General features: G+C 37.5%; 2 protein-coding genes across 2 annotated transcripts; both read left to right on the top strand.

Moving 5' to 3' along the window:
* Positions 1-9622: 9622 nt before the first annotated feature.
* LOC148298055 (putative leucine-rich repeat receptor-like protein kinase At1g35710) lies at positions 9623-19529 on the top strand. Its single transcript, XM_088243994.1, has 3 exons — positions 9623-9964; positions 18533-18613; positions 18877-19529. The coding sequence occupies exons 1-3, from the start codon at positions 9631-9633 to the stop codon at positions 19275-19277; spliced, it is 816 nt and encodes a 271-aa protein (XP_088100120.1). The 5' UTR covers positions 9623-9630; the 3' UTR covers positions 19278-19529.
* On the top strand, positions 9973-15633 carry LOC148298056 (uncharacterized; the record flags this gene model as incomplete). The annotated part of the gene is made up of 1 exon (XM_088243991.1): positions 9973-15633. A coding segment is annotated over one exon (2154 nt), but the record flags the coding sequence as incomplete, so codon positions are not given.
* Positions 19530-21158: the final 1629 nt, after the last annotated feature.

Below are 21158 nucleotides of genomic sequence, written 5' to 3'. Positions count from 1 at the left end.
TCGGAAGTGGATTTCATTAAAAACTCACAAAAGGGCATAACAATACACCAAAATGTGAGACCCAACCAACTGAATTCAACAACAAAGCGAAAAGGCTAGAGGCCCAAATAAAATGCAAAAGAACCAGCAACAAGTTAAAAGCCCATAAGGCATTAAGCCCACACAAACCAATTGTCTAGTTATTTGCCCTCAAATATCTACCAAGGTGAAAAACTCACAAACTTGTCAATACAAACAAACTATTTGACTGGTCCAATCCCCAAAAGCTTGAAAAATTGCATGGGCTTAGTGATAGTCCATCTTGACCGAAACCAATTGACGGGTAATATATCTGAAGATTTCAGTCTTTATCCGAATCTTGATTTTATGAATATAAGCCACAACAACTTGTATAGAGAAATCTCAAACAACTGGGGACAATGCCCAAAGCTGAAAACCATACTAATGGCAGGAAACAACCTTTTTGGTAGCATACCACATGAGATAGGCAACGCAACCCAAATTCATGTGTTGGACCTTTCTTCAAATCATTTAGTGGTTGAGACCAATGCGAAGATTGCCATTAACAACATCGTCTTTGGCAATGAGGCTTTTGGGGTTGCTGGGGGGATTACCAATGACATCCACATGTTATCTAGAAATTTTGATTCTCTTTCTTTTGTCTTTGTTCCCAGATTGTGCAATATTGTGGCTAATAGACTTGCTAAGTTTGTTTTAGGTAGTGTGTCCATAGACGTTTGGCTTGAAGAGGCATGGCTCAATGTGTTTCTTCAAGCTGATGCTGATATTCTAGAGTTGTCATGAGTTTTTTTTGTAGCTTTTATGGAGCGCGTGTCACTCTTTTTCCTTCGTCCTAGGTTTTGTCTTGTTGAGTTTTCTTGGGCAAGGTTTTAATGAGGCCACGTTTGTTCGCTCGAGTTTGTAACCTTTCATAATTTTAATGAAAATTTACTACTTCCTAAAATAAAAAAAAGACATTTTTTGGTATTTTGAATGTTTCACCATTTTCTGCCTTTTACTTAGATAAATGATATCAATTTAAACTTCAATGTAAAAAATTTAAAATCTAAGGCTAAGGCAACATTCACTTCTAATGAAAAATTCGAAATCTTAAGAAGTGGAATTTCACATGTTCCAATGTTATCTTGAGAAACCTAAAAGATATCCAAATGTTTTTCGAAAATATTAATATATATTAAAAAGAAAAACAATTGGGCCACCGGGAGACAAATGTGCCTGAGTCGGTTAAATACCACCTGGGAACTTTTGTTTTGTTTTGTATTTATCGAGCAAGAGAAATACAACAGCACAGTAGCAACATAGGAAGAAGCTACCGGAGAGCCAAGTAAAAAACAAATAGATATTTATAAAAATACCAAATCCTAGACATGTATTTATAAAAATACCCAAGCACTATTTAAACATAGAAACATACCCAAAATGGGTTTTGGGTATGTGTGTAATGATGAGTTTTGGGTATGTTTATAAATGGGTTTTGAGTGTGTGTAATGATGAGTTTTTGGTATGTTTATAAAGTGTTTTGGGTGTTGGGTATTTTTATAATTTCAGCCCCCATTTTGGGTATTTTAGTGAAACTCCCAAAAAAAAAAACCAAAAGCAGAAAACCCAAAACAGTAATACAAAACTAAAGTCGCAAGCAAAAAAGCAAAGGGGATAGAGCCACACGCCAGCAGGAGAATTAAGGAGGACCAGGAACTTGAAATGCCAATTTCGGATCTTCTAGACCAACGAATCTCCCCACCCACAAAACAAGAAGCAGGGGAGGTGGTCTCTCTTTTGAACATCACGTTTGCATCCTTGAATTCCAGTCCGCAGTCTCGTCCAACAATGAAGAAAGTTTCTAAGCTCCTCTCATCAACTCAGAGGCTGCATTTGTCAAAGCCATTACATATGACAACATGTGGTGAATTGCTTGCTTTGATGGTTTCACTGCCTGATCAGGACATGCGCTGCTTTTCATTTGAGTCTGCCTTGTTCTAATTCTTCTTAGATGTTTGGATTATTGTAATCTATTTCATGCCCACTTCTGTTTTTCGTAATATATGTATGTTTTGCCACCTAAAAGAAGAATATGTTGCTATTAGACCAACCCTGTCAAGCATTCAGTTAAAACTTCACTCGCAGTGCTCTGTTTTAATGTAAAGAACAGTAATTCCTCAACAAAAAAATAAAATAGTGAACGTACACTCAATATCATAACTTAGAGGATAATTAATCAACCTTTTGGACTTGAAGATGACCAGCCGAACAAATGGAATAGGGAGTTGGAATAAATTGTACACCGAAAACATATCAAGCAAGAACATTTTGCTGGATTCTATATGAGGCATGTGTTTCAGTCTTTGGAGCCTGGACTCAACTAATTGGGTCGCCATTGCATTAACATATGGATAGCTAACTTTGGCATCAAGAAGCAGGGGGAGTCTTCTCTCTTGTTGTGACGATAATACGTTGGCATGAATGTCAATCCACAATCTCGTCAAACATGTTTCTCAACCAGAGCCGGTCCATTAGATATGGAGGCCCTGTGCGAAGAAAGCTGATGAGGCCCTACTATATCCAAATGAGTGTTTTCTTTTAAACATTTTTCTAATATAGCAAAATAACACACATCATAACAAAAAAAGAGGACAATAGAACCTGATTTTTGCAGCTTTCATCTGATTTTGACGGTTTTACCTGATTTTCACAAAACAAAAAGTCTGTTAAAATAATTACAAAAACAATATATGAAAAGCATTGACAAATTAGGGATAGAGATTCATCTGATTTTTTAGGTTTCTTCTTGCAATCATATGATGGCTAATTCCAACTGCAACATATAATTTCTAAATTCTAATATGAGAGAGAGAGAGAGAGAGAGATGCACACAGAGCGCCTTTTGACTTGCCAAAGAGTAAAGGAGATTTGTGTTTGGACGGAAGATGGAAGAAGAATCAAGAAGGAACAATCTGCTGCCCGTTAGGAAATAATAGTAATATTTTTGGAATAAAAAAAATATAATATATTGCTGGGTTGCTGGGCTTTTTAAAACATTTGGAGGCCCCTAAATTTTGGGGGCCCTGTGAAGAAGGAACAATATGTCCAGGAAATGATAGTAATATTTTTGGAATAAAAAAATATATAATATATTGCTGGGCTTTTTAAAACATTTGGAGGCCCCTAAATTTTGGGGGCCCTGTGCGGTCGCACAGCCCGCACATGCTGTGGGCCGCCTCTGTTCTCAACATGGGTTTTTATTACAGGTACTCCGTTTTAAAAGTTCTTATTTTAGTCCTTGAATGTCCAAATCAATCAATAGATCCTTTATATTTTGGTCTCACATCAATTTGGTTTTGTTGTCGCATTCCAACAAAACTTTGTTAAAACTGGTCACGTATCATCACCTGACCAACTTATTTCATCAAAATATAACTCAACTTATTTAGTCCTAGAACTCAATTTTTTGCTCAACAAAATCATATGCTTTCCATTCAAGGTTTCACATTTAGGTTCCATCAAGGAGAGTACACAGCCTTGTTGAGCAACATATGTAATTTTTTTTCCTTTGTTTTTCAGAGTTTCAATTTCTTCATCCAAACAGAGGGTTAAGGATCACATTGATTGATTGGAAAGTTTGAGAATTCAAATGAGGACTTTTGAAAAGTTCAAGGACCATTCATGACAAAAACCCTTATGAGTATCTTTCTATTCGGAGAGGCTGCATTTGTTGAAGCTTGTTACCTACCTACGATATACAATGTGACATAGTGTCAAGCATTCAGGTGGGATACTTCTGAAACCCTATGTCACATAAATAGTAACTTCTCACTTTCCATCCATTTCATTTCAGTAATTCCAATATATTTTTCTCCCAAAAACATCAAAGTCGAGGAACCATTGATCAGAGAAAAGTCTATGAGAAAGCTATGCATACTAAAAAACAAACATAATCGAATTAGTTTTCCAGTCATGTGCATTGAGTTGAATGGCTCCTTCAATAAGTTATCTTGTCAATTCTTAGTTAAAACCGATGAACACGCTCATTTTAAGGCCTCTCAAACTCTCAGTAGCAGCCAAGCCAAGTGATAAAGACAACGAATATATAGGTTTCAAGTGCAGCCACTATCTTGACTCATGGGTCGTAATAATAGGAAGAAGAAAACAACATTCAAGTATCAACCTCATTTCACTAAAGTTAAGCGACAACATGCAAACTTTCCAATTTTAACATTACAGATGACGGACAAAGACTGTGACTGAAGATATGTATGCTTCTTTCCTATTTTTCAATGTGTTAGGGTTCTAATATTTTCTTGTTAGAGAAATTTTATTGAGACCCAACAATCCAAATAAGAAAAAACTATAAAATGAACAAAGCTATAAAAATAAAATAAACAAAAACACCACAGATAGAGCAACAGCCTCAACCCCCGGCTAAACTGTTGAAATCTGTGTAAATTTGTACATAACTTTCATTTTATTTAATTATTTTTTCATTTAGAAAATTAAGGATACAAATTTTTTTAAGCCAATCTCCTTCTTATCGTTAACTATCCTAAAATTTCATCATTTTAAAATGACTGAGCCCAGCCCTCGAAAAGCTATGTAGAACTTGGAATACGTTCAAAGATATGGTAACTCCATATCTATGCATAATATTACTCCAATATACCATAAAAATAAAAATAAAAATCCTTGTTTTTCTCTCTGTTTGATTTGTCAAAGCTGATTGTGATCTAGGGTTTATAATCCAGCTGGGTAGTTTGGAGAGTGGGAAACAGTATTCTGAAAAACAAAGAATATATTTTCTCTATTTTTGTTATAATTCTTTTTTGTTGTGTATATGTTTGATCTTATTTTATTTTTCAGTTTTTAATTGTTTATAAGGTACAAATTGACCACCTTGACTTGCAACTGGCTGCTGGAAGAGAAGCTTGGCTCTACAGTCTGCACACAACTTAATCAAGAAAATCACACTCAGGTTCTCACACAACTTAATCAAGAGCACAAGGAACAGGCTCTCATGTCATACCATGTGACATAGTGCAGTGGCAAGCATTCAGGCGGGACACTTCTGAACCCCTATGTCACGTAAATAGTAACTTCTCACTTTCCATCAATTTCATTTTAGTAATTCCAATATATTTTTCTCCCAAAAACATCAAAGTCGAGGAACCATTGATCAAAGAAAAGTCTATGAGAAAGCTATGCATACTAAAAAACAAACATAATCGAATTAGTTTTCCAGTCATGTGTATTGAGTTGAATGGCTCCTTTAATAAGTTATCTTGTCAATTCTTAGCTAAAACCGATGAACACGCTCATTTTAAGGCCTCTCAAACTCTCAATAGCAGCCAAGTCAAGTGATAAAGACAACGAATATTATAGGTTTCTATTTAGAGTGGTGATTTCCCCACTCCAATTTTATCCACTTACACTCCATTTTATAACTAAAAAAGGAGTATAAGTGGATAAAATTGGAGTGGGGAAATCATTACCCTCTATTTAAACCATGCAAATCTCCAAGTTCAACCAAACAAACATGTTTTGCACATTAATGTCTTAATTATTTATGACAAATAAAATTGTAGAAAACAAATTTAGCCTCAATTACGTCGTCTTGGGCAGCCTCTCTATGTGAAATTTTATTAATAGGATTAAACTTGAATTTAAATGTGTTTTTTTTAAAAAAAATTATTGTTGGGTGAACTTGATTATTTAGATGGTTTTAAAACATCTATAAATAGAAATCGTGTTCTTGACTCATGGATCGTAATAATAGGAAGAATACAAGTTCAGCGAAAACATGCAAACTTTCTAATTTTAACATTATAGATAACATACAAAGACTTTGACTGAAGATATGTTTGCTTCTTTCCTATTTGACTGAAGATATGTGTACCCACACAAAAGAAAAAAAAAAACGTTATTTTTCTCTCAGTTTGATTTCTTAGAGCTGAGTGTGATCTAGGATTTACGATCCAGCTAGGTAGTTTGGTGGTCCAAGCTCGCAAAAATGTAAAACATAGTGAGAAACAGTATTCCGAACAACAAAGAAAGTGTTTTCTCTATTTTTATTATAATTATTTTATTTTTTGTGTATATGTTTTATGTTATTTTATTTTTCAGTTTTTAATTGTCTACAGGGGAAGACCTTGGGAGGGCTAACTCTTCCTGGAAACTTCATAGTAGTTCGTGAATTCTCTATTTTTAATATTTGGGATTTTTTTAAACACCGAAAGGTGAATTTCAAAACTTTAGCCTCTTTTTTTTTACACCCCAAATAACTTTCATATAAATTTTAAAAAACAATTCTGAAGAAATAATCAAATGAATAACCGAAAGGTGTATTTTGAGTTGATAAATTAAAAAATTAAGTTGACTATTAATTATCGGTAGTGGCATCGGAGGAGCGCAATAATCAAATGAATTTAGGTGTATTTATCCAATAAACGACAAAACAAACCATGAATTACGCATTCCTATTCCTATGTACAGTAAATCAAATCAATAAACGACTCTACATTTTATAGATGATTTCTTTTTTTACAAACGAGTATAGCCCCGCACGGCTTTACTAGGGTCCTTTTTTTATTTTCTTAAAAAATAAAATAAATAGTATAGCCGTGCGGCTATACGCCTTTTAAATATTATATACATAACGAGTATAGCTGTGCGGTTATTTTGGACACGTAGCCGCTGAATCACTAGGTGGGTTCTCTTTTTTATATATATTTTATTTATATAAATAGCTCTGCTCATGTTTGGTGAGAGATTAAATAGGGAAAAAAAGAAGAAGTTGAAAATGGACCATTAATGCTGCTAAGAGGTAAAGCCACGTGAAAGGCACGTGAGTTTGATTTCTGAGAATAGCTATGCTCCAAGAAAAAATAATAAATAATAATAATAATGTGCCAAGCATTATTCAAGCATATAGCTAGTGATAAGCTCTCACTTCCATCCATTTTATTTCATTAATTCAGTCCAGAAAATGCAAAATTGACATTTAACCATAACTATAAGAACGAGAGACAAAGACTTTGACTCCAGCCATTGTAAGAACAACTACTGAGGTGAAAGATAACTTATTCAAGAGCACAAGGAACAGGCTTTTTGCACGCAATTCGTATCTAAATTTCATTCAATCTGTTAGCTTCTTTATTACAATTCCAACAATGGCCTGATTTTGAGGATAGGGAGATTTGAAGTAAACAAATAAATCTTTGTCAAGCATTCAGGTGGAAATTTAGCACTAAGGGGGAGATTGACTAAAAAAAAAAAGTTTGTATCCTGAATTTTATCAAATAAAAAAACAATGGGCAAAATGAAAGTTATGTGCAAGTTCAAGGGGAATTTCAATAGTTTAGCCTTTTTTTTTGGCTCCAAATAATTGATTTTTTTTTTAAAATAAAAAAATCTGAAGAAATATCTTTCATTCAACTACAAAGCAAGCAAGCTAATAAATAACCGATGAGGACTTTTGAAAGTTTGAGAATTCAAATGAGGACTTTTGAAAAATTCAAGGATCAATCATGACAAAAACCCTTCTTAGTATCTTTCTATTCGGAGAGGCTGCATTTGTTGAAGCTTGTTACCTACGATATACCATGTGATATAGTGTCAAGCATTCAAGTGGGACACTTCTGAACCCCTATGTCACGCAAATAGTAACCTCTCACTTTCCATCAATTTCATTTCAGTAATTCCAATATATTTTTCTCCCAAAAACATCAAAGTCGAGGAACCCCTTGATCAGAGAAAAGTCTATGAAAAAGCTGTGCTTACTAAAAAACAAACAAAATCAAATTAGTTTTCCAGTCATGTGCATTGAGTTGAATGGCTCCTTTAATAAGAAATCTTGTTCTTGACTCATGGGGCGTAATAATAGGAAGGAGAAAACGGCATTCAAGTATCAACCTCATTTCACTAAAGTTCAGCAAGAACATGCAAACTTTCCAATTTTAAAATTACAGATAACAGACAAAGACTTAGATTGAAGATATATAGAGATAATTGTGTGCTTATTTCCTATATTTTAATGTGTCAGGGTTCTAATATGTTCTTGTTAGAGAAATTTACAATCCAAATAAGAAAAATAAAAATGTACAAAGCTATAAAAAAAAACCCCACATATAGAGCAACAACCTCAACCCTAGCTATTGAAATCCCTCCTGAATTTGTATCTAATTTTCATTTTGCTCTATAATTATTTTATTTTGAAAATTAAGGATACAAACTTTTGTCATTTTAAAATGATTGAGCAGAACTTGAAAATGTTCCAAGCCATGTTAACACCAGATCTATGCATAATATTACTCGAATATACCCACACACAAAGACGTTATTTTTCTCTCTATTTTTGTTATAATTATTTTATTTTGTGTGTGTATATCTATGTTATTTTATTTTTCAGTTTTTAATTATTTATAAGATACAAATTTACCAAATTGCCCTCAGAGTGCCCACGTGGTATCTTTTAACTGTAAAATAGTTGGAATGTAAGGAAATTTAGCACTAGAGGGTAGATTGTCAAAAAAAAATGTTTGTATCCTGAATTTTCTCAAATGAAAAAACAATGGGCAAAATGAAAGTTATGTACAAGTTCAAGGGAAATAACCGATTTTTTTATTTTAAAAAATCTGAAGAAATAGCTTTCATTCAACTACAAAGCAAGCAAGCTAATATTTCGACCCAAAAAAAAAAAAAAAGCAAGCAAGCTAATAAATTACCAATGTTTTGTGTTGATAAATTAAAAAATTAAGTTGACTATTAATTTGAGGTGTAAGAATCAGTTCTTACACAACTTAATCAAGAGCACAAGCAACAGGCTGTCATTCCTGTTTATTGAACATTAATGGCATCGGTAGTGGCATCGGAGGAGCACAATAATCAAATGAATTTATCCAATAAACGGCAAAACAAACCATCAATTTTATTTCATTAATTCTAACAATGGCAGCAAGCTCACTCAAGCATTCAGGTGGGTGGGACACATCTTAACCCCTATGTCATGCATATGGTTATCTCTCACCTTCGTCAATTTCATTTCATTATTTCATCCAGAAAATACAAAATTGGCATGTAAATTTAGAGAATGAAAGACTGAGACCTTCACTCAAAAGAAAACTGAATGGCGTGGATGAAATTGCATTGACGAGTTATTCCTCTTCAGATTTGTTGGGGACAGCTGGAGTGGATTAATTTTTCCACTAAAGCAAAGCAAGAAGCATGTTTTGTCTGAATTGTTCTAGTCGTGACAGGACTATACATTTCAGGGTTAATCATGCTTTGAGAAAATGCAAATGTTGTTTTTTTCAACTTTAAAGAAAAGGGACAAAGACTTTTAGTGTGAAAACCCCAAACCGTTGTTACTTAGAAATAATGTTTTTCGTTGTGAGAGGGAAAGAAAAAATTAAACAATAATTTCATTGTCCAATGCCATGGTGACATTCAGGTGTGAATTTGAGGTCCAAGAAGACCACGGGTTCTCACACAACTTAATCAAGAGCACAAGGAACACGCTCTCAAAGACTTTTCAATGCTCAACAACCCCAAAGACTACCCACACTATATATAAGTAGTAAGGCACAGCCCATACAATATACGTATACCACACAAACAATAACCATGACATCTTTAACTTCCACTAAACCATGCTTCCTGCCTTATTGCTTTGTCATCTTCTTGTATGTTTCATCACCAAATTGGGTTGCTTTTCCTTCTGCTACTTCTACTTCTCATACTGAAGCAAAGGCTCTTCTCAAATGGAAAGCCAGCTTATTTCCAAATCAAGCCCTCAATAACCTCACCTGGTACGAACCTCCCACTCATAATATTAATGCCACCAATTCCTCCAGCACCAATCCAAAACCAAGAACAAGCCCATGCACTTGGACGGGTGTTTCATGCAACTCAGCTGGAAGTGTCAGCAAGCTAAACCTTTCCACTTGCGGTATTCAAGGTACGTTACAAGAGTTTTCATTCTTGTCCTTCCCTAATCTTGAATATCTTAACCTCAGCTTGAACAAACTCTTTGATGCCATCCCACCTCAAATAAGTAACCTCTCCAAACTCCACCATCTTGATCTCTCCGAAAATCAGTTTTCTGGTTTGCTTCCCAAGGAGATAGGGAACTTGAAATCTCTAGTACTTCTAGATTTGTCAGCCAACAATTTAAGTGGTCTCATCCCTCCAAATATTGGTAACTTAATAAACCTAAACACTTTGTACTTGCATTCCAATCAACTTTCTGGTTTGATTCCTAAGGAGATTGGAAACTTGAAATATCTTGTAGATCTAGAGTTGGCCTACAACAATTTAAGTGGTCCCATCCCTCCAAATATTGGTAACTTAATAAACCTAAACACTTTGCGCTTGCGTAACAATCAACTTTCTGGTTTGATTCCCAAGGAGATAGGGAACCTGAAATCCATTGTAGATCTAGAGTTGTCCAACAACAATTTAAGTGGTTCAATTCCAGCCTCATTTGCTAACTTGAGCAACTTGGAGATCTTATTCCTATGCTATAACCAACTTTCTGGCTTCATTCCCCAAGAGTTAGAGAATCTCAAGAATTTGACTAATTTGCAGTTGGGTGAAAACCAATTGTCTGGTTACTTGCCCCCAAATATTTGCCAAGGTGGAAAACTCATAAAACTTTCAGCAACCAATAACCATTTGACTGGTCCAATCCCCAAAAGCTTGAAAAACTGCACGAGCTTATTCAGACTCCGTCTTGAACAGAACCAATTGACAGGCAATATATCTGAAGATTTTGGCGTTTATCCGAATCTTCTTTTTATAGATGCAAGCCATAACAACTTGTATGGAGAAATCTCACACAATTGGCAAAAATGCCCAAAGTTGACAACCCTACGACTTGCGGGAAACAACCTTACTGGGAGCATCCCACCTGAGATAGGTAATGCAACCCAAATTCATGATCTAGATCTCTCTTCGAATCATTTAGTTGGGTTGATTCCAATGGGATTCGGGAGACTGACTTCTTTGGTGAGGTTGATGTTGAATGGAAATCAACTTTCGGGTCGTATACCCTCTGAATTCGGATCACTGACTAATCTTGATTATCTTGACTTGTCAACAAATAAATTCAGTGACTCAATTCCCAGCATTCTAGGTGACTTGCTCAAATTATACCTTATGAATTTGAGCAACAACAAGTTATCTCAAGCAATTCCACTTCAGTTGGGGAAGTTAGTTCAATTGAACGAACTGGATTTAAGTCATAACTCTCTTGAAGGTAGCATACCATCATCAATGAGCAATATGGAGAGTTTGGTGATGCTCAATCTTTCCCACAACAATCTTTCGGGTTCCATACCATCAAGTTTCGAAGAGATGCACGGCTTGTCGTACGTTGACATATCCTACAATCACTTGGAAGGTCCCCTTCCCAACATAAGTGCATTTCGAGAAGCTCCGCCAGAAGGATTGAAAGGGAACAAAGGATTGTGTGGTAAAGTTGGAGCTCTACTGCCACCATGCAATGCACATGGCTCAAAAAAGGACCACAAGGTCATATTCTCTATTCTAGCAGTATTTGTACTTCTATCTGCTCTCTTTACAATTGTTTTTGTAATAGTGCAAAGAAAGAAGAAGCATCAAGATACTAAACAAAACGACATGCATGGAGAAATTTCCTTTTCGGTTTTAAATTTTGATGGAAAATCAATGTATGAGGAAATCATAAGGGCAACAGAAGATTTTGATTCCACATATTGCATTGGGAATGGAGGACATGGAAGCGTCTACAAAGTGAATTTGTCATCTGGAGACGTAGTGGCCGTGAAGAAACTCCATCTGCTATGGGATGGCGAGACAGAATTTCAGAAGGAGTTCTTGAATGAAGTAAAGGCACTCAATGAGATAAGACATCGGAATATTGTGAAGCTTTATGGTTTCTGCGCACATAAACGACACTCGTTTTTGGTGTATGAGTATCTTGAAAGAGGTAGTTTGGCCGCAATGTTGAGCAAAGATGAAGAAGCTAAAGAGTTGGGGTGGAGTAAAAGGGTGAATATTGTTAAAGGCTTAGCTCATGCCTTGTCTTACATGCATCACGATTGCTTGCCACCGATTGTACTGTTGAGAATTAATGACTAACTCACTGCCCTTTTAAGATCTTGTTGTTGATGGACTTTGGACAAAGAACTCAATGATGGATGAGTCTTACACACACACACAGAAATTAACCAAGCACAAATGACACAAGTGTTTATAGAGGTTCAGCAAATTGCCTACATCCTCTTTGGTGATCACCTTGAGAAATTTCACTAATGAAGATAGGTTACAACTTTGGTTTACAAAGGAAACCCCCTTAGAACACTACCCTCACTATCTGTTTCTCTCACACCCTTGCTCAACACCTTGATACACTTAGAGAACTCTCTTGCTCTCCCCTTAGTTTTTCTGAACACACAACTAAAACTTCAGCTCTAACTCAACTTGGAATACCAGCTTCTTCCACTTACAATTATTCAACTTGTTTTCTCCTCTTGTGTTATCTTACTTCACCCCATTTCCTACACAAGCCAATAGACAAGAGATAAGATATCAGCTTGTCCTCCACGTTCTTCCCTTTAGTCACCACTTAGACTAAATGTCAGATCAAGTAGGTAAATAGAATCCAACTCAGCCACCTCCCACTTACACCAGAAGATGGAGAGTGATATCTTTGAAATAAGATAACCAATTAGCCATGAGTGCTCTCCCAACTATCCAGCAGGTAGTCAACGTTCATTTAACTCAGAAGTGACCCACTAAGCCTCTGAAATCTTGTGGAAAGCGATAGCCATTGAAAACACTGTTGAAAACGCGTAAGAAATCGTCACAGCACGACTGGGACGACCGGTCGCCAGTTCCTGGCGACCGGTCGCTTTTGGTTTTTCCTCCAGACCTTGAATCTGCTTCTAAACGACCGGTCGCAAATGCTAAGCGACCGGTCGCTAGCTTCCTGCGACCGGTCGCAAAGAACTGGCGACCGGTCGCTCGTTGATGTTGCTCCAGACTTCGAATCTGCTTCAAAACGACCGGTCGCAAATGCCTAGCGACCGGTCGCTTTTAGGCAGATTCAAAATCTTCCTTTCAGCGCCAAAACCAACCTTGTATCCTTAGGTGAGCCATTTTCCCAACAATCTCCACCATGGCGAGCCTAATACTCCTTGTGGACATCATTGCCTTCTAGGACATCTGTAATGTCTTGAGAATCGTCCTAATAACTCTCAAGAACTCCACCTCAATCTTTAGCATGTAACAAGATTGAGCAAGCTCAAACAATGCTTGAACTTAGCTGTTGTGACTGGCTTTGTTAGGCAATCTGAAGCGTTCTCATTTGTATGAACCTTCATTATTGTGATGTCTCCATCATTCACCCAATCCCTTATCCGGTGGTATCTCACATCAATGTGTTTGGACCTCCCATGGAACACTTGATTCTTCACTAAGCAAATAGCACTTTGACTGTCACTTAGAATCACCACCAAGTCTTGAGCTATCCCGAATTCCTTTGCCAATCTCTTCAGCCATACCGCTTCTTTTGAAGCTTCCGTTAAAGCCATATACTCCGCTTCCGTAGTAGACAAGGCACTAACCGATTGTAACACTGCTCTCCAACTAATCGGTCCTCCACCACAAGTGAAGACATATCCTGTGGTGGATCTCCTCTTGTCTAGATCTCCTGCATAATCAGAATCTACATACCCCGACACACATGCCTTTCCTTGTTGTCTTTCAAACAATATCCCAAGCCTTTTGGTGCCCTTCAAGTACCTGAGAATCCATTTTGCTGCTGTCCAATGTTGCCTTCCAGGATTCGCCATATACCTTGACACCACACTAACGGCTTGGGCTAAGTCGGGGCGTGTGCACACCATTGCATACATGAGACACCCTACCAAGCTTGCATATGGAACTTTACTCATTTCCTCCTTCTCCACATTCGTAGAAGGACATTCTTTTGCACTTAACTTAAAATGCTCCGCCAAAGGAGTAGACACCGGTTTGCAATCCATCATATTAAACCTTTCAAGTACCTTGGAAATATACTTGCTTTGTGACAGCCACAACTTGCCTTCCTTTCTGTCTCTCCTTATCTCCATTCCTAGGATCTTTTGTGCAGCACCAAGATCCTTCATGTCAAACTCCCTTCCAAGTAATGTCTTCAAATTCTGGATTTTTGACATGTCCTTACATGCAATTAGCATGTCATCAACATAAAGAAGCAAAAGGATGAAGTTACCATCCTTGAATGCATGAGAGTACACACAACAATCAGATTCACATCTTCTATACCCAATCTTCATCATGTAAGAATCGAAGCACTTGTTCCACTGCCTTGGAGATTGCTTCAGTCCATACAAAGACTTCTTCAACCTGCAAACCAGATTTTCCTTCCCTGCTTCAATGAACCCTTGAGGTTGGCTCATGTAGATGTCTTCCTCCAATTCACCATGAAGGAAAGCAGTCTTCACATCCATTTGCTCCACCTCCATGTCCTCTTGTGCTACTATGGAGAGTAGTAGTCGTATAGAAGTATGTTTCACCACCGGAGAGAAGATTTCATCATAATCAACTCCCTCCTTTTGCAAGAATCCTTTTGCCACCAACCGAGCTTTGAATAAGGTGGCACCCTTCTCATGCATTTCTTCTTTCTTCCTAAACACCCATTTGCAGCCAATAACCTTGCGACCTTTGGGTTTAGGAACTAACTCCCAAACTGAGTTTTGGTGTAGAGATTCCATCTCTTGCATCATAGCTTCCATCCAACTTTCCCGTTCCTTGTTCTCAACAGCTTCTTGGAACGTGGTTGGTTCTTCTTCACTAGCATTTAGGGCATAGTGAACTGCATCCATCTCCCATCCAAACCTTTGAGGTGGTTTGATGGTTCTCTTGGGCCTGGACCGAGCTATAGATGATGGCTCCACCTGTTCTTGAGCCTCTTCTTCTTCTTGAGTGTGTTGTTGATGCTGCCCAGCTTCTTCCTCTTCAATGTCGGACTCCACCTCCTCCTGAACGTCTTCATTTGGCTGTTTCTGAGTAGTCTTTCTTGACACCTTCTTGAGTGGAACTTCAAAGGTTGTTTCTTTCTCAACAACATCCTCCTTTGCCTCTGAATTCTTGACTTTGTTCATAGGTATGGTCTTCTCATCAAACACAACATTTCTGCTGAGTATCTTCTTGTGGTTCACTGGATCCCACAGCTTGTAGCCCTTCACACCACTCTCAAATCCAATGAAAATACATTCAAGAGACTTTGGCTTCAACTTGGATCTTTCATCACTAGGAATAAGTGCATATGCACTGCACCCAAACACCTTAAGATTCGAATAATCGATTGACCTTTTAGACCATACCTCCTCTGCACACTTGAACTCAAGATTTCTTGAAGGCGATCGGTTAACCAAATAGGCAGCGTGGTTAACCGTTTCTGCCCAAAAAGATTCGGGCAACCCTGCATGAATTCTCATACATCTCTCACGCTCCATGAGAGTTCGGTTCATCCTCTCCGCAGCTCCATTTTGTTGGGGTGTCTTCTTCACGGTAAAGTGCCTCTTAATGCCTTCACTTTTGCAAAACTCAAGGAACTTGCTGTCCTTATATTCACCACCATTGTCACTCTTTAGGATCTTGATCTTTCTTCCGGTTAGGTTCTCTACTTCCGCCTTCCACTCTTTGAATTTGGTGAAGACCTCAGATTTCTCCTTCATGAAGTAGACCCAAACCTTCCTGGAAAAATCATCCAAGAAAGTCACAAAATAGCGAGCTCCACCCTTCGATTTAACCGGTGATGGCCCCCATACATCCGTGTGAATATAATCTAGCACACCCGTGCTTTCTTCCTCTTTGTTTCGCTGCTTGAAAGCTATTTTTGATTGCTTTCCCATGGTACAAAATCTGCAGAACTCAAGCTTGCAACTTTGAACACCTTTCAACAATTTTCTGTTGTGTAGTTCCTGCATGCCCCTCTCACTCATGTGCCCTAGCCTCAAATGCCAAAGCTGAGTTTCATCTTCCGAGTCCTTGCTTGTAGATACAGCTGCTCCACCTATGATTGTTGTACCACACAACCTATATAGACAATTAGGTTGAATCTCACCCTTCATAATCACAAGTGAACCTTTTGAGACTATGAGTTTCCCTCCATTTGCTTTGAATGAATAACCATTCTTATCAAGAGTTCCAAGGGAAATGAGATTCTTACGCAACTTTGGAATGTGCCTTACCATTCCAAGCGTCCTAACAGCCCCATCATGCATCTTTACCTTGATTGTACCGGTTCCTTTGACTCTACACATTGAGCCATCCCCCATCATCACTTCACTGCTATCTTCTTTCTCATACGTGTCAAACCACTCCTTGTTTGAGCACATATGATATGAGCATCCGGAATCCAAAATCCAATCGGAAGAGGAACACCTTGAAGAATTAGCCAATGCATTTGTTTTAACATTGCTATTAACACACAAAAGCTCACCATCACTTTCCGTGACATCCTCCGCTGTGTTTGCTGCATTCTTCCCTTTGTTCTTCTTCTCCTTCCATATGGGGCAATTCTTTTTCCAATGCTCCTTTGACCCACACTCGAAACAACCATCTTTCGCCTTGGATTTGGACCTTCCTCTATTGCCTTTCTTGCCTTCACGCCTCTTTGAACGACCTCTCTCTCCGGTCTTTGCAACTAGACCTTCACCTTGAGAGTTTTCTCCCGAACGTTGAGTCATCCTATGGTGTGTCATGATGTCTTGCACCACAGGCTCAAAATCAAGAGTAACCTTTCCGAACATAAGAGTGGTTCGGAAGTGTTTATAGGACGAAGGTAAGGATGTCAACAACATGAGAGCCTTATCCTCCGGACTATAATTCACATCCATTCTCTGCAAGTCAGCAACACATCTATTGAAACTACTTAGATGTTCCATTAGATTTCCTCCCTCCTCCATCTTAAGATTCAGGAGTTCTTCCTTGAGGAAGAGTTTGTTGGACAACGATTTCCCTGCAAACATCTCTTCGAGCTTCTCCCATGTTTGCTTCGCTGTATCCTTTATCACGTTGATGAGCACCTCATCGGAGAGATAGTTTTCGATAGCTCCTCTGGCTAACTCGTCAAGAACTCCCCACTCATCATCCGTCATGCTTGCTGGCTTCTTCTCCTTGCCAACCAACACTACATGGAGCTGTTGTTGTGTAAGAGCTGACTTCATCCTTCGTTGCCAAAGAGTGAAGTTCTCCTTCCCTGTGAAAGGCTTTAACTCCACCTTCATACTTGCTGCCTGTGGTGGCTTCATATGCTGTGAACTGCTACCACTCTCAGCTTCCATGTCACTTGCCATCTTCAACACACTAGCACTCCAAGAGAAGAACTAGCTCCAGCTGCCAAACACAGCTCTGATACCACTTGTTGAGAATTAATGACTAACTCACTGCCCTTTTAAGATCTTGTTGTTGATGGACTTTGGACAAAGAACTCAATGATGGATGAGTCTTACACACACACACAGAAATTAACCAAGCACAAATGACACAAGTGTTTATAGAGGTTCAGCAAATTGCCTACATCCTCTTTGGTGATCACCTTGAGAAATTTCACTAATGAAGATAGGTTACAACTTTGGTTTACAAAGGAAACCCCCTTAGAACACTACCCTCACTATCTGTTTCTCTCACACCCTTGCTCAACACCTTGATACACTTAGAGAACTCTCTTGCTCTCCCCTTAGTTTTTCTGAACACACAACTAAAACTTCAGCTCTAACTCAACTTGGAATACCAGCTTCTTCCACTTACAATTATTCAACTTGTTTTCTCCTCTTGTGTTATCTTACTTCACCCCATTTCCTACACAAGCCAATAGACAAGAGATAAGATATCAGCTTGTCCTCCACGTTCTTCCCTTTAGTCACCACTTAGACTAAATGTCAGATCAAGTAGGTAAATAGAATCCAACTCAGCCACCTCCCACTTACACCAGAAGATGGAGAGTGATATCTTTGAAATAAGATAACCAATTAGCCATGAGTGCTCTCCCAACTATCCAGCAGGTAGTCAACGTTCATTTAACTCAGAAGTGACCCACTAAGCCTCTGAAATCTTGTGGAAAGCGATAGCCATTGAAAACACTGTTGAAAACGCGTAAGAAATCGTCACAGCACGACTGGGACGACCGGTCGCCAGGAACTGGCGACCGGTCGCTTTTGGTTTTTCCTCCAGACCTTGAATCTGCTTCTAAACGACCGGTCGCAAATGCTAAGCGACCGGTCGCTAGCTTCCTGCGACCGGTCGCAAAGAACTGGCGACCGGTCGCTCGTTGATGTTGCTCCAGACTTCGAATCTGCTTCAAAACGACCGGTCGCAAATGCCTAGCGACCGGTCGCTTTTAGGCAGATTCAAAATCTTCCTTTCAGCGCCAAAACCAACCTTGTATCCTTAGGTGAGCCATTTTCCCAACATGTACATCGTGACATCTCAAGCAAGAACATTTTGTTGGATTCTGAATATGAGGCCTGTGTTTCAGACTTTGGCACATCTAAGTTTTTAAATCCAGACTCAACTAATTGGACTGCGGCTGCAGGCACACATGGCTATATGGCACCAGGTAATATCCCCTGTTCTCGGTATTAGCACTTTTAAAGCTTTTGCTTTTAGACCAATGCTTCATTTTCATCATTAGGAGTGGTTAACATAAACACATTTTCACTTCTTTGATTTAGAAAAAATATACTAATAAACACATTTTCACTTCTCTTAAGCTATAAACTAATAAGTCGATTTATGCATGATACAGTTTCGTTAAAATTCCATTCAATATTTATGTCCATAAACTAATAATGCCACTTCACTGAGGTTTTCTTTGAGCAGAGCTTGCTTACACAATGGAAGTGAATGAGAACTGCGATGTTTATAGCTTTGGTGTGGTCACATTGGAAATAATTATGGGAAAGCATCCTGGAGATCTTTTCTCATCTTTCTCATCAGTCTCTTCATCCTTCTCCTCCTCATCGTCATCTACATTACCAGCCCATCAAATACCAATTGTGGATGTTTTGGACCAACGCATCTCCCCTCCTACGCATCAAGTTGCAGGCGAAGTGATCTCTCTTGTGAAGATAGCATTTTCATGCTTGGATTCCAACCCGAAATCTCGTCCAACAATGAAACAAGTTTCTCATCTCCTCTCAACTCAGATACTGCATTTGTCGAAGCCGATACATATTATGACATGTGGTGAATTGCTTGCTCTTGATCCTTTGGCTACCTGATTAGAACGTGATTCTTTGCTACACACATTTCATTTTCTCTGTCTTCTTTTCAGAAGAAAGATTCTCCATAGATAGATGTTTCCTTCTTGTAATTTATTTCAAGCACGTGTGCGCTATGCTATGACTTTATCTAGGATGCTTTACAGTTTGTTTATCCTTAACGTTAAATACTTATTGGAGAATTTTCCTTACAATTTGTTTATCCTCGTGAGGAAAAACAAAATGAAATAAAACAAGGGTTTTGTCGAGTAATTTTATATACTCTGTGTAAACCGTCCCAAAATCAACAATAAACAATTAAACTATGAAAATTAAAGAGAGCTTCACTATTATACCCAAAATAGGGGCTGAAATTATAAATAAATAAAAACTCACATGGAATGCACTTAAGAAACACACCCAAAACCAATGTACTTCATAAGAAATGGGTGTTGAAGTTCCTATAAATTACATGATTGCCACTGATTAACTTAAAAAAGTCAACACACAAAACTCAAAAAAAACTCAAAACTCAAAAAACCCAAACAATTTATTTTAAAAAAAAATTGTGAAAACCAAGGAGGGGCTCTTCATAAAAGTACATTGTTAATACTATGTCATAGAACTATCTTATTAATATTACTATGTCATAGAAGTACATTGTTAATACTCTGTCAGTTAACTATCTTGTTAATACTCTGTCATAGAAGTACATTGTTAAACAAAATTGAGATCCATAACTGAAATAGTAACAAAAGATAAATCGATCATCAAAGCGTAAAATACATTCCCTAAATCAACTAAAATCCAAAGAGAAACATATAATTGAAGCAAAAGATCAAAAATCCCAAGTCCAAACCAAATGACAACGATGACGTGGCGAAATCCCCGTCTTCCTCCACAATTGAAGATGACGAGTCATTGTCTTTGTGCAATACTCTGGAACAACCGACGAGGTCCTTGACTGTCGTTTGCTCGCTGCTATACTTTAGATTTTTTTTTAATGATTATAACCGTGCGGCTATACTCATAATATACTTAAAGAGTATAGCCGCGCAGCTATACTACGGTTTTTTATTATTAAAAATAGTATAGCCGTGCGGCTATACTGTTTGTGACACGTGGGTTCAAATTGCTAGCGCATCTTTTTTTTATATAAAATATATAAATAGTATAGCCACGCTGCTACACTTTTTATAAAGTGAGTATAGGCGTTCGGCTTTATTGGTGTCGTTTTTTTTATAAATAGTATAGCTGATTGGCTATACTCTTTAAATTACACATATGACTAATTTCATGTTGAACTAAATATGACCAAATAGACATAGACGAGTAATTTCATAAACGATAACATCATCTAAGTCATAACATTTAATAGTTTTTTGTTTGATTTTTTCAATTTTGAGCCAATTTTAGCCTTTCAAATCGTTAGACATGCTTAATATTTTCAAGAATTTTATGAAATTTTCCAAAATATGTTAAATTCTGAAAGTTTTTGGAAAAGAATTTTCATTCCAAATTTTTTGGATTGGAATGGGAATCCCCTGATTCCGATTTGATCCGTCTGAAAACCGACCCTACCTCCCACTTTGACTTGATATTTGACCCAAAAAAAATACAATAATCGAAACAATTGTAGGAGAATAAGGTTGGGCTTCAGCTAACTCGTCGGTATTAAATAAATAAATAAGATTTTACTAATAAACTTATTTTAGCATGACATAATATATAAAAGCCTTTATTGAGCATATTTGGAGTGAAAAATTCAAAACTAGCCACTTTTTATTTTCTAATTGGTTCTTATAAATTTTTAACTCATTAAGAAGCAATTAGAAAATGATAAGTGGTTAGTTTTGGGTTTTTTTTCTTTCTACAAATAGGATCTATATAATTTGTTTATAT

This window comes from Prunus avium, chromosome 1 (assembly GCF_965620075.1).
Source record: "Prunus avium chromosome 1, drPruAviu1.hap1.1, whole genome shotgun sequence".
NCBI classification, from domain to species: Eukaryota; Viridiplantae; Streptophyta; class Magnoliopsida; order Rosales; family Rosaceae; genus Prunus; species Prunus avium.
Note: the sequence above shows the minus strand (reverse complement) of the source record. Positions and strands in the feature narration are given on the sequence as shown.

Coding starts and splice junctions, on each gene's coding strand:
- LOC148298055 (XM_088243994.1), top strand. CDS start 9,631: ATGACATCTTTAACTTCCACTAAACCATGCTTCCTGCCTTATTGCTTT. Junction 9,965..18,532: donor TTCCACTTGCGGTATTCAAG/GTACGTTACAAG, acceptor CCTGTGTTTCAG/ACTTTGGCACATCTAAGTTT. Junction 18,614..18,876: donor ACATGGCTATATGGCACCAG/GTAATATCCCCT, acceptor TTCTTTGAGCAG/AGCTTGCTTACACAATGGAA.